At 41.4% G+C, this 14,800-nt stretch overlaps 1 protein-coding gene across 2 annotated transcripts in view; it reads right to left on the minus strand.

Moving 5' to 3' along the window:
- The window catches only part of nipal2 (NIPA like domain containing 2), a 35,072-nt gene extending 20,799 nt beyond the window's left edge, over positions 1-14,273 (minus strand). For both annotated transcript variants that reach the window (XR_013844271.1, XM_080005152.1), the window contains exons 1-2: positions 14,127-14,273; positions 4,232-4,300 (exon numbers count right to left, since the gene is read on the minus strand). Coding sequence is in view for 1 of the 2 variants with exons in the window: in XM_080005152.1 (XP_079861278.1) it covers positions 4,232-4,300; positions 14,127-14,207 (150 nt within the window). In the remaining variant the exon portion in view is untranslated. The remainder of the gene's footprint in view (positions 1-4,231; positions 4,301-14,126) is intronic.
- Positions 14,274-14,800: the final 527 nt, after the last annotated feature.

Consider the following 14,800-nt stretch of genomic DNA (forward strand, 5'->3'; position numbering starts at 1 on the left):
ACGAAGTGCAACTCCCTCTGGCCTTCCCTGTACTTTTCCATCAGCATTCTAAAAACAAACATTGCATCTGTAGTACTCTTTACTGGCCTGAAACCATACTGCTGTTCGCTTATCCCCACCTCTCCTCTTAACCTTGCCTCCACTACCCTTTCCCATAACTTTATGCTGTGGATGATCAACTTTATTCCCCTCTAGTTACCACAGCTCTGTACGTCTCCCTTATTCTTGAAGATGGGTACCAGTACACTTCTTCTCCACTCCCTTTCTAGGATGGTGTTAAACGTTAGTCTCGATACTAACGCCACTGCCATCTCACCTAAACATTTCCATGCTTCCCGGGTATGTAATCTGGGCCAACTGCCTTTTCACTCAAGATTCAAGAGGTTTATTCGTCACATACATATACATACTTTCATACATATATGCAGTGAAATGTAATGCAACACACCTGGTGATAACACACAATATGTCCAAGGAAATTTCTTTCTACTAGGCCAACTAACTGATTCCTAAAACATAATACAGTAAGTCGAATACTTATAGAATAAAATAAAAATATATAGATTAAAATAAAATAAAATAAAATAAAATGGAATAGATAAAGGGAATAGGCTTATGTATATGGGATAGGCAAATATATATATACAGATATGTGCATTAAACTGGCATGTAAATGAAGTGAGGTAGTGTTTGTGGGATAATACAGCACAGTATACAACAGTACGGCGCAGCAATACGGTATCACCGAACAACCCAGAACAGTGACACAGTATGCGGTACAGTATGCTACATACAGTACCGAAGGTTGTGGAGCCTATGTATGTGGCTCAGTGAGGACCCCTGGTGAGGTCAGCATTGACAGTTCTTATGGCTTGCGGGAAAAATCTCCGTCTCAGTCTCTCTGTTCTTGCTGTGTGACTGCGGAGGCGCTTGCCTGACCGCAGCAGCTGGAACAGTCCGTTGTTGGGGTGATGAGGATCTTTCATGATCCTGCGGGCTCTGCTACTACACCTCCTGGTGTATAAGTCTGTCCTGAGCCTGTCCTGAGCAGTGCAGTTCCCAAACCAGGCAGTGATGTTGCCTGTCAGGATGCTCTCCACCGCTCCACAGTAGAAGGATTTGAGGATCCTCACCGAGACCCGGAATTTCCTCAGCTACCTTTCTCACCAGAGTGTCTGTTTGTAAAGTCCATGTTCACTCAGTCTCACTCTTCATCTTCTTTAATGCTGTTCTCACCTCATCCTTGCTAATTTGCTGCGCTTCTTGATCCACTATCCCCACATCATCCACTCTTCTCTCCCTCTCATTTTCTTCATTCATCAAGTCCTCAAAGTACTCCTTCCACCTTCTCAACACACTCCTCACTAGTGAGCACATTCCTATCATTATGCTCCATCACCCTAACCTGCTTATTCCCAGCTTGGTCCCTTTATCTTGCCAATCAGTACACGTCCTTTTCTCCTTCCTTACTGTCCAACCGCTCATACAACTCGTCGTATGCCTTTGCCAATTCTCTCTTCGTCTTGCGCAGCATCAGCTTGTACTCCAGTCTACTTTCTTCATCTGTCTGACTATCCCATTTCTTCTTCACCAACCTCTTCTGCTCTATGCTCTCCTGTACTTCCTCATTCCACCCCCAAGAGTCTTTGTCTTCCTTCCTCTTCTCACATGATACACGAGTACCTTCTTGGCCGTCTCCCTCAACACTTCTGCAGTTGTTTCCCAGTCATCTGGTAACTGTTCATTCCCACCTATCTTACCTCTTCCCTAAATTGCATACAACACTCCTCCTTTTAGAACTTCCATCATTTTATCTTTAGCTCTTCTTTCACTGTCTTCCTCTTCTGGGCCTCCAGTCATCCTACAGACCACCATCCGATGCTGCCCAGCAACACACTCCCCTACCACCACGTTGAAGTAACTAATCTCTTTCAGATTGCACCTCTGCATAAGATGTAGTCCACCTGTGTGCACCTTCCTCCACTCTTGTATGTCTCACCCAGTGTTCCTCCCTCTTCTTGAAATACGTATTCACAAAAGCCAATTGCATCCTTTTGGCAAAAATCCACCACAATTTGTCCTTCCACATTCCTCTCTTTGACACCATACCTACCCATCACCTTCTCGTCACCTATGTCTCTGATCCCTTCTCTGAGCCCCAACATGCTCACTGAGATCTGCTCCAATGACCACTCTCTCTCCCTTGGGGATGCTCTCCACCACTACATCCAACTCACCAAAGAATTCCTCTTTCTCTTCCCTCTCACACCCAACTTGGGGAGCATATGCACTGACCACATTCATTATCAGCCCATCAATTTCCAGCTTCATGCTCATTACTCTGTCCGACACTCTCGTCACCTCCAAAACACTCTTGACATATTCTTCCTTCAAGACTATCCCTACCCTATTTCTCCTGTCATCCGCTCTATGGGAGAACAGTTTGTACCCGGCTCCGATACTCCTGGCCTTACTCCCCTTCCACCTGGTCTCTTGTACACATAGTACATCTACCTTACTTCTCTCCATCATGTCAGCCAGCTCTCTCTCTTTAACCTTCATAGTGCGAACGTTCAAAGTTCCTACTCTCAACTCTACTCTCTACCCTTCTTCTTCTCCTGCTGTCTCCAGACACGCCTTCCCCCTCTTCTTCTTACAGTAGCACAATTTCCACTGGCACCCTGTTGGCTAACGGCACCAGTGGCGGTCGTTGTTAACCCGGGCCTCGACAGATCCAGTATGGAAATCAGATTTGTTTTCCGCATGTTTGATTTTGCATGGTTTTTATGCCGGATGCCATTTCTGATGCAACCCTCTCTATTCATCCGGGCTTAGGGCCGGGACTGATGATACACTGGCTTGTGCACCCCCAGTAGCTAGATTTATGTATTTATGTGTATTTATATACACTGTATATACCATATACACTATATACACAATATACACTGTATATACTATATACACACTAAACTTCTCATCACCGTTTCAGTCTCAGTCTAGTTCCCGCAGTCTGTCATTATTCACTACACTAGTGTTCACAATCGCCACGCCCCCTTACCGTGAAATAACATGGGTCCTCCCTTATCGACCGATTCGCTTAACGACAGGGTCCTAGGAACGGAACTCGGTCGTTAAGTGAGGATTATCTGTATGTAACTTGCAGCCTTGTGAAGCAGCAATCAGCCCTTAAGTGTAGTGCAAATGCATTGTATTACGCTTTTTAACAATTGCAGTTTTGTTGGAGATTTATTTATTACTGTATATTCCAGGACCACCAAAGTGCGAGGCACATCAAACAAGTGTTAGATTCAATTGCAGGTAATTATTTTCCCTCAAAATTTACACAATATGTTTGGATCTTATTTTCTGCAGCTATATATAGGAGGTGCCTACATATTTTATATACTGTATATTGATATTATTTTATATTATAGGTTATGATATGAGTGGGACTGAACATACCCTGGCAAAAAAGTGTGCACACACACAATATGAACACAATTATTTGCAACAATTTGCCCTTTCTTTAAAAAAAAAAAAACGTGATTAAAAAACATAAGTTTAAAATTGCAAGTTGGTGTAGGCCTCGCATCAGTTTATTTTTGTTTTTAAACAACCAATTTTAGAGGAACGCAATTTTGTATCAATGGGACATGCAGAACATTTATTTCAGATCAGTTTAGGTGGAAAGGCAACTATGACAACATTATAAAATATGCATTTTCTTCGCCATCATCCTTTTTAGCAATCATGTGTTTGAATATTGTTTAAATATTGTTCCATCAGTAATTCTTGCTCTGTAGATATGAAGGAAACATCACAATCTGTATTGATCCTGTATTCAACTGCGTTCCTGCGTTGGTTGATCCTTTAAATATCGAGAGCGTGCACATCTGATCCAGACTTTACTGTGTCAGACTACTTTAGCTCAAAGCGGCATGTAGAGAACCCGCTGAGCTCAGACTGCCAGTTGCCGCTTACGTTAGCTATCATGGGTTATGGCCGTCTGATCCTAGCGACCTTTAGGGTATAGACCCCTGAAATTTGTCAAAGGAAAATACAATCATAGATCATTATCAAACATGGTTCAGAAACACAGAGAATAACATTTAGTAGAGTGATTACAAAACAATGGAAAACTGAAAAGACAAACTGAAGGAATTATGCTGAAGGTCAAGCACTATTTGATACTCTAAATCATGATTGAGCATCAGGTACAGGGTATACCTACCTGTATGTTGAGTGAAATGCTGATGATGACATTCCCAATTATAGAGATGATGATTCCCAGGAAATAGGCCTGTGGGACAAAAACAGACATCAACATCAGACAACCTGTAATAGTCTATTACAGTATTAGTATAAAAATGCTATAGTGTGTTCGTGTGATATTATTCACTGTTCAATCATAATAGTTTTTAATAGTATAGGTATTAGTCTATAGCAGGGGTGTCAAACTCATTTTCACAGAGGGCCACATAAGCATAATGGTTGCCCTCAAAGGGCCAGATGTAACTTTGAGGCGGTATAAATGTAGCTAAATGTGATGTAAAATAAATGCAACTACTCCTTAATGTTAAATAACTCTGGATTTTTATTATTCAACTTAGAAATATTACATATATATTTGCATAAATGTAAAAAGAACTGTTTGCTTGTTGCTCTGTTATAACATAAATCCTTTTAATTTGTCAGCTTATGAAACCCACATTATTCCATCAATCAACGATCAAACTATCCAAGTGAATAAGGATAAATAACAAGTTATGACATTAACTTTGTTCAAAACTTTTTTGTCATAGTTGAGAGGGGCAGAATAACGGTCCAACTAACAATTGTGAGCTGCTAAGAACATGTGTGACAGGTGTAGCATTTTACATAAACAAATGGCTGCACACAGCCTTGCAAGGGGATACATCCAACTAATGAGAGATGGTTTGATTACAGTGAACATTTGTCTGCATAAACACATAAACCTGCAAACACTAAATACATTGCTACACATATAACGTAGTATATGTAATAAACTCAAAATAACAACACAACAGTTGTCTCAGTTCACAACTATATTGGTCAGTTTTAAGGTGAAGTTGATGAGGAGATGCTGCCTGTCCTTTAACACACCACATGGATCCACCATCCTCCTCCATTGATCATGTTCTGAAAATAACAAACACAAAGCAAAATGCAAGCACAATCATTAAATTGCACACAGTTTAACTATTCTTGTTCTTGGTTGAAATACATTTTATTATATTTTAATTTGGTTTTTAAAAATGCTTACCTATGTGTTTTCTGACCAGATGTCTGACACTCAATGTCTGGTTTTAGGTCTTGTGCTGAGGCAATCCGTAGAACAGCATGGAGGTTGTCATCAGTGATGCGTGATCTGTGCTTGGTCTTGTTTAGATTCATGATTGAAAAGATCTGCTCGCACAGATAGGTGCTCCCAAACATAGACAGAACACGGGCAGCATGAAGTCGAAACTGTGGCATCAAACCAGGGGGCAGTTGACGGCAAAAGTCCTGGATTGCAGCATCCTGGAACTTTGCTCTCAGGCCACTATCGCTTTGAAGCTCTATTAACTCCATCTGAAGATGTTGGGGTGCAGTGCAGACGTCGGTGGTGAAAGGATTGGCAAAGATGGCAAAGCCTGAGTGCTGTGCTCTAAAGTCAGAGAAGCGCCGATCAAACTCATTGATTAACTGGCTCAGTTTAGTAGCTAGCTGAGTAGATGAAAAAGTACCAGGAAATGCGGCTGAGATGCTCTGACAAACAGGAAAGTGGGCAAGATTGTCCTGTTTCACTTGGTACATCCATAGATCAAGTTTACGCTGGAAAGCCGTGATCATGTCGGACATCTGCGTGATGACTTGTTTGCGTCCCTGCAGCTTCTGATTCAGTTGGGCGAGATGCTCAGTTATGTCACACAACATAGCAAAGTCACACAGCCAGTTTGGATCTGACAGTTCAGACAAGGGTTTTCCTTTACTCTGCATGAAAAGAGCAATATCTTCCCAAGCTCAAAAAATCGTTTGAGGACTTTGCTCCTACTCAGCCACCGTACTTCTGTATGGTACGGCACGTCGCCGTGCTCCGAGCCCATCTCCTGCAAGAACAGCTGGAACTGACGATGATTTAGGCCACGCGCCCGAATGAAGTTCACTGTTTTCATGGCTGTGGTCACTATATCATTCATGCCCAGCACCTTCCCACACAAAGCTTCTTGATGGATAATGCAATGAAACATTATCAGAGGCGTCTGACAGTTACTTTTTTGCATTTTCTCCTTCATTCATCCAACAAAGCCCGATTTTCCTCCACACAATGCAGGTGCACCGTCTGTAGTTAATCCCACCAATTTTTCCCAAGGCAATGCATTTTTACTTACGGACTTCTCCACCGCATCAAAAATGTCCCATCCTGTTATGGTCCCATGCATGGCAGCTACATCCAACAGCTCCTCAGTGACAGAAAGGTCCGACTTGACGCCTCTAATAAAAATGGATAGCTGCGCTGTATCCGTGTTGTCTGCGCTTTCATCAAGAGCTAATGAAAAAGCTATGTAGCTGCGTGTCTCTTCGGCCAGCTGTGTTGCCAGGTTTCCTGCTAGTTCCTTAACTCGGTCCATGATGGTGTTTCTTGATAAACTGACATTTTTAAAAGTCTGTATCTGGTCGGGACACACCTGCTCACAGACCTTCAGCATACACTGCTTCAAAAATGCATCCTCTGAAAAAGACAGCGTGGGCAATTTCTTCAGCCATAATAAAGCTAGCTTTCACTGCCGCATTGTTTTTGGTTGTCGCGCTCTTGAACACATCCTGCTGCGATCGCAATTTGCCTTTTAATTTTTGCACCATTTGTTGGTTTTCTTGAAGGCTCACTTTGGCAGACTTAGCTCCGTGTTTGGTATCAAAATGCCGACGTAGATTGTACTCTTTGACAACCGCCACTGCCTCATAACACAAAAGACATACCGTTTTTTCTCCTTGAAGCACAAACATATATTCACCTTCCCATCTTTCTTGAAACAGCCTTCCATCTGCATCAATTTTTCTCTTCCTGGACATTTTGGGATCATTGTTTGTATTTCTTAATTAGGAAAATGGCACTGATGTAGAAACACTGCAATCTAGTGATGGGATGCTGTCACTTCACGGGTAACATGATCGGCATTATAAGATAATCAGACCTTTTAAGTTCTCGCGGGCCACATAAAATGACGTGGTGGGCCACATTTGGCCCGCGGGCCTTGAGTTTGACACATATGGTCTATAGCATTGATCATGTAGAATTGTATTCAAAACATCTACAGTCTATATCTGTCTGTCTATATATTTTATATCTGTCTGTCTATCAATCTATCTATCTGCCGAAGTAACACGTAGTTCAAGTATATTTAATTAATCTTAGTTTTTTTCTGTAGTACAGGTATATCAGTCTATAACATTAATAACGTAGACTGGTACTGCATACACTATAGTATTAGATAGTATTAAATCTAATTAGCGTAAAAGATAATGGTAGTTATTATTTATGGTTACTTATAATCACTCTTTAGTATTACTTTAGGGACTATCAATCGTCTAATTGTATAGTTCTTGTAATCATTGCTTAATTCTTTCATAATATTTCAATATGATTATAGTCTGTATCAGTATCTTATTTTTTTACTTCCAAATGTCCTGCCAAGCGTTAGTTGTTCATTTAATAATATGATTAATTTGCACTAGGGATGGGCATGATTAGTCAATTAATCGATTCAGGGAGTGACATCGACTTGCGATTCATGATTAATAAATGTAGCACACGCACAACGACGGGAAGCTCCACCCAGACTCTAATAAGTTTGGCACACACATCACGAGAAACTCTGCCCGGACTGTAAGTGTAGCACACAGAAGACTGTGCAATGTGTGTGTATAAGAGAATGATGGGGGTGAGACGGAGCTAAGTGTGGCGTTATTTTACCCAATTTGAGAAAAAGGTAGAGTGCTCACAAAGTGGGATAAAGTCTTACCACAGTTCTACTACTGTGAGTCACTTGCAATGTTCACCATTTTCGTTTTGTCATCGCATAACTTGTTTTTGTTTGGTCACTGTAGCACTTGGCCTATTTAGAAAAATAAAAGAATAATTTTAAATAGCATGTGTTGTAGTTATATAATTGATGTACTGGTAACTGTTTTAACATGGGGTTAATGGTCTATGTTGGGGGGGTGGGGTCATCGTGGCTGGTTGACAAGTTGGCTGAAATTCTTACTAGTCGTTGAAAACGCCCATCCCTAATTTTCACAGATTTAATAGTAAATCTATAAATTAACTATGAGATCATTCTAGTGAAACATATCATTACTGTATTATTCTCTATGACTTAACAACAAAGTAGAAACACTGTTGTAGCGCCATAATAGTTCTGTGTGTCTCTGTGGTATTAAGTAACTCTCAAAGCAAGACTGCAATGTATTCTTGTGTGGGCCTGTTCCCTAAACTCAGATCGATACCCTCGTTGAGCGTTGTAAGACAGAGTTTAAGTGGCGTTCCGCTGCCACTGATTCCAGGAGAAGACTGCTGGTTAATAATACAAAGGGCCCCGAGGGCAGATCGTGCTCTAACTGTGGCTGTGTTTGTGTGTGTTTGTGTGTGAGCGTGAAATAGAGATCAGATCGGGGAGGGCATTAAAGGTGGGTGGGTGTCGGCGCCCGAGGATGCTCTCATTACAGGAGATGTCGCATTTGCATTCTCCTCTGAGACTACTTGGCTATGATCGCTTTCATTAACCTCATCTTGAGCCGGTTGGAAAGGCATTTTTTAGCTTTTTTTGCTGTTTGTTTAAAGATCCCTTTTGTTTTTCTTTACCTGTGCTGTCAGCAGGCTTAGCATACAACACAGGTTATTTGTATGCATAAAATAAAAATCTAACTTTCCATATTTTTTTTTTTTTTAGGAAACCATTGCATGCTTCTCTCTATGCTGTTTCCATTGTTGGTGGCGGGGTCCGCCATGCCCGGAAATTAGTTGTGGTCAGTAAACCACAGTATGCAATACCTAAATTCACATGAAGTTGCAGTCCCTGTAGTCCTAATATGGTGAATATTCACAATTTGACCAATTGTTTTGGAGGTACATTAAGACATATTCCCACCCAGCCTGAATCCGCTTGCGCAACCAACCATTTACACAACCACCAGAATGGGAATTTGCTAATTCACAAGTGTATGCTTGCTGTCAGATTTTTTTTTAGCGGAAAAAAAGCGGAAGTTGATGTAAACAGCAGTTTTCCTTCTTTTTAAAGTGGCCAAGTGTGTGGATTTATAAGTTCTAGTCTTTGGACTTTAAATTTCAAAATAAGGGTTTTTGAACTATCAAATTTTTATATTATTTAAAATAATTGTGAAATATCACAACAAATTTCTGCATCTGAGCTTCTGTCGGAGAACCCCCCCCCCCTGGTCTTAGGTCTGGACCCATCACCAACCCAATCACTGAAGGTTCTTCTTGTGCCGGTTATTCTTTGCTCTGGAGTAGGAGCTGAATAAGATGGTCAAAACGGAGTCCTAAGAGCAACGTTCGTTCCTACAGTAATTCCTGCGGACACAATAAAAGGGAAGGTTCCTCCAAAAAGGTCCTTAGAACGATGAAAAAGTTCCTACATTGCGAAAACGCACAATATGCCGTGCTTTGCGATACATTTAGTATTGCAATTATATTTGTTGCGATATTTCACAACTATTTTATGTAAAATAAAACACCTGTCACTCACAGTGTTTATTAGTTTCATTCAATTAAATTAATCTACAATAAAAAAAACCCCCACATTAATTCATTCTTTCAAACCATTCGTCCTTTTAAATCAGAGATGTATATATTGATTCTATTAGATGTACAGAAAAAATGTTCCACTCCAAAACATGTTTATTTTTCATTAAACAAACGCAGGATTATCCCGTATCTGCGAGTTGCTTTACATTTTGAACCACTGCTCCCTCTCGGTGGACAGATAAAGCATTGTAACTGCTTTTCCACAAATGCAGCCTTGGGGCGTTTTCAGGCGCCAGCGCGAAATTACGTCATCAAGGGGGATATAATTACAGGCAAGATCCGAGCAAGGACTCGACAGGGTGGCATGGGTCAACCATGCCACAATCACGGATCTGCCTGGCTCCTGTCATGTTCCAGCTGCCCTCTCCAAGTGGCTCCGAATTGTATATTAATTTGAGAATGACCTCTTTTTCATTGTAATCTTTAATTTATTTTTTTATTTTTTTATCTTTAGGTTTATTATTCTCAAAATTTTCCATATATTGCCATTTTCCATTTTTCCATATTTGTGTTGTATTTCTTTATTATTATTCTGGCTACAGTCTTGATGTGAGCTGTTGAGACAATGCAACTTCACCCTCTCATTACTCTCTATTACTAGTAATTCACCCACCAGACATCACAAATTCGGGAGAGAGACTTGAACAATGTGCTGAAAGGGAGGACAAAATAGTCTGTTAGACAGAGAGAAAGAGAAAGAGAGAGCATTTTCCTGAGGCAGGAAAAGCAAACAGAGCTACCGGGACAGGCCAAGCTGACACACTGGGAGTGCTCAGCTACTGGCCTACCTACTTGACAAATATTACTCACTTTACGGAGCATGGCAGGAGGAGTCTCCAGCTCACACGACACTTACTTTTTTTCTACTCCAAGATAAAGCGTGCAGTAGCAGGGATATTTGTTGGCTAATTTGTGAGTGACAAAACCACTTGACATGATTAAAAACCGTGTGTGTACTCATATCTGCTTCAGTATGGTTATATAACAGTACCTATATCAATATATTCATGTCATTAACACAAATGAATGTGTTTTCTGCAGGGTTGGGTTCCTCCAGGTCTTCACATTTAGAGGGATTATGGCTCTCTGCAAAATACAAGGGATGATTTTATTAAGGGTAGGTTTGCAATTTCCAACCCAGGCCTTATTGAAATGTTGGTTCCCATCATTTTTAACTGAATGCTTTAACGTTGAGAAACGTACCGTTCTGCTGCAGCTTTTCACTGTGCTTAAATGCGGTCCAATGAGGTTTAAGAAAAACAGAAAATCTTTAAAAAACAGGAAACACAAATTGTATTCATAGTATGTACGGTCGTGCATTCTTTGACCATGTTTGGAAAAACAGTAATATCACAATATTTTTATAACTATTTTTTCCGATACAATACAGCGCATTACATCCAAGTGTGACCTTGGCTATTGGTTGTCAGTAGGAAGCTGAAAGTCCTGTTTCTAGTCTTTTACATACAGTAAGTATGGCCAAAGTAAGCCAAAATAGTTTATTTGTGGAAGTGAGTCAATAAAACCCTGACAAACATGATAAAATGCGGCGTCTATCTCATTGAGCCGTCATTTTAACTTGACAGTTTTATCTGGATTTCAGAAAAGGCCGGTGGCAATTGCCAAACAATCAAATAATTCAAGGTTTCATCTGTTCCCTGCTGCAGGGTTAAGGTGAACTGCTGTAGTTAAAACCACACACACACACACACACACACACACACACACACACACACACACACACACACAGTTATCACACATTTTTGTAGGTTTTATCTATGTTTGCACATGCACTAAGAGAATGCTACACACACTGCACACACAGGCAAACAACACCTTTACTAAGTGGCTATGGGCAAACAAGGTGTTTGTGGCAGTTCCGCCTGTCACACGCCAGCCGAGTGGCTTTTACAGGGCCCTCCAACACAGAGACACAGCCAGAGATGTTGCAAGCACAGCGGTTTATTGTAGAGAGTGGGCAAGATGGAACATTGTCATGACAGAGGCTCCCCCTGTGTGTGTATGTGTGTGTGTGTGTGTGTGGGGGGGGGGGGGGGTCACCGGTTGCTCGGTGATTGCTCAAATGAGCAACAGGTGTACAGTCACCCTGATCCCGGGCCCAATTACCTAGACCCAAGACAGGTGTGGCTGCTTAAACCAAACCATCCCCGCGCAACAGTGTTTTTCATTAGCTTGAACAAAACCATCTATTCAAAACTAATATATGTACTTCTGTAAGAGAGACAGAGACAGCAAATGCCCCGCTAACCCCACTCAGCTGCCAAAGTCAGGGAGCAGAAATCTCCCATCTGGATGTAAACTAGGACTGTTAAAAAAGAGGGATGGGAAAGGACAGAATAGAACAGAGTGGAGCCTGGGCGACAGGTTGACAGAGCAACTGACAAGACAGTACTTCTATCTATCTCCGCTTCACAGGGAGAACGGGCAGACAGGCCAACAGTGGGAAGAGACAGACAGACAGACACGCTGCCCTTTGTATCCACTGACAATGGTGATCTGTCCCCACCCAGGATGGGCTGATCTCTGGACAGGCCCCACGCTTCAATTCCCGCTACCAAATAGTGGATGGTAAGAAGAAGTTGGGGCTTATACTAGAAATACTGAGTACTGTAAATACCTTAAGGTCACTGTAACAGAAATGTCTTTTGTGTGGGTTGAGTCTGATGAATGAATGAGCAGTTACAGTGAAAACAACGGTCTTTATTGTCTGTCTTGTGGCGTAACTCAAAGTATTGGCCTGTTGGCCGCAAATAATAAAGAAACCAGCAAGAAGAAAAATGATGCTCCATTCACGACATTTCAATAAGCTCTAGATGGTGGAGGGAAAAGGTAGTGATAAACAGGGATGAGTAAAATATGAGTCTGATGATCAGCATCACATACGGAGACCTAAGAAAACAGATACACTTCAAATAAAGGACAATAAATATTTGATACAATAATTTGTCTTTATGTGGACAAATTAAACTATAATCACTCATGAAGTTAAACTATAGTAGTTAGTAGAGGAGCGGTAGTAGAGTAGAGGGGGTAGAGTAGAGTAGAGGTAGAGTTGGAGAAGCGTAGGGGTCGGGTAGAAGTAGAGCAGAGGGATGTAGAGAAGAGGGAGGTAGGGTAGCGGTAGTGCAGGGGTAGAGGGAGGTGGAGGGGTAGAATATAGGGAGCAAGAGAGAGCTGGGGAGCCTTGCTGTTCAGGACTGGTACAGTAGTTCAATTCTCTCACAGCCCACCCATGAGTGCCACACACACACACACACACACACACACACACACACACACACACACACACACACACACACACACACACACACACACACACACACACACACACACACACACACACGGGTGCCAGAGAAACACAGAACAGCAATGAACAGAATTGGTTGAAGATGCAGCGTGTCGGGAATGTGTGTTCGACAGAGGGGACCAGTGTCCACAATATAATTATTCCGTAAGGACAATGGCATCCAAAAGGAGGCTTCCTGTCTCCCCATATCTCTCTTTTAATTCCCTCATGCCAAAAAGATGGCCACAGACACTTCAAAAGCTATTTTCTTTTGCTGGACTGTTTACTAAGAATACTTTTCTGATCTGGCGGCAGTGCCAGTGCTACTTTCTGGAATAGGGCTGAGCCGCGAGAGCGCCACAAAGTTTTTCAACGGCATTGCTTGTGTATTAAAGTAGTAATCCGTACCGTACATCTGCGTCGGGTGGATTACCCAGCATTCCATTCGAAATTGCTACGTTGTTGTTGTTTCGAGCATTCAGATTTACAATTTATTTTCCATTCGTCTTCTAAATTCTACGTTTTCCCTCAAAGGTTGGCCTCCTTTACCGATCAATTTGCTTTTTCTTTCTCGATCAGTTGAGGGTGGTAGGTATATTTATTTTTTCTTGTTTTAAATTAATGTTTATCCATATCAGCAGTGACCACAACTATTTATGCCGGTTTATACAATTCACAGTGGGTGGCCTTTCACGTCTCACTTGCGTCTGATATTTGCATTAGGGTGGCCGACCCCGCCACCAACAATGGAAACAGCATACATACAAGCGCACACACACAAAAATATATTTATTGGCAGTTTTTTTAAAAAGTGCCAGCTGAAAAAGAGTATCAAAATTTGATGCTCTTTTGGGATTAAATATATGGGATATGGGATTTTATTTTAAATATTCAAATGGATTACCACTTTAATATTATTAATTATTTTAATATTAATAATTATCAAATTATTATTATTATTAAATTATTAATTATTGAAACAAAAAAACCTACCTGGATTGGGAAGTGGTAGTAGCCAGTGAGGTGAGCGGGGGATGTAGTTATGGACTCATTACCAGAAGTGAAGTTCTCCATTATGTCTTTCCTCACAAATACAACTTCTCCTTCCTTCACATCGTTGTTCGCGCCTCCTCAGCCTCCGTCGTCCCCGGGGTGTCTCGCACGGTCGTGGTGGCTTCCCGGTGGGTGGAGCTCCGTGCTCTGACCCGCGGCCGATGCCCCCCGATTCAGCTGAACAATAGCGAACGCATTCAGCTGTGGTGCGACGGTGAATCTCCTCTCATGGTCCGACATTCCCGCGTCGAGCGATGGGCTCACTCGGGACCTGGGCGGACGTGCACCGCCATGATAAAGAAACACTTGTTTTGGTTCCGCCCTGTTTACCGTTCCATAATAATAAAGGAAAAACCATCTTTTTTCCGTCCTTTCCTTTTCTACTGTTAATTTACTAAAATACCCCTGAGAAACATGTTCTAATACCTCATTCTAGCCCTAGCTTCTTTCACAACCTTTACTTTTCCCGCCCGCTAACAATATAATTTAGTTGAAATCAGTATAAATCAATAAATGATTTAACATGTGTGCTTTATAAGTAAAAGTGCAATATTTAGTCTAAAGTATTATACTAATATATTGCCTAGTTCCATAACTTTAAATTTCCTCCTCAA

Source organism: Zeus faber (assembly GCF_960531495.2).
Source record: "Zeus faber genome assembly, chromosome: 8".
NCBI lineage: Eukaryota > Metazoa > Chordata > Actinopteri > Zeiformes > Zeidae > Zeus > Zeus faber.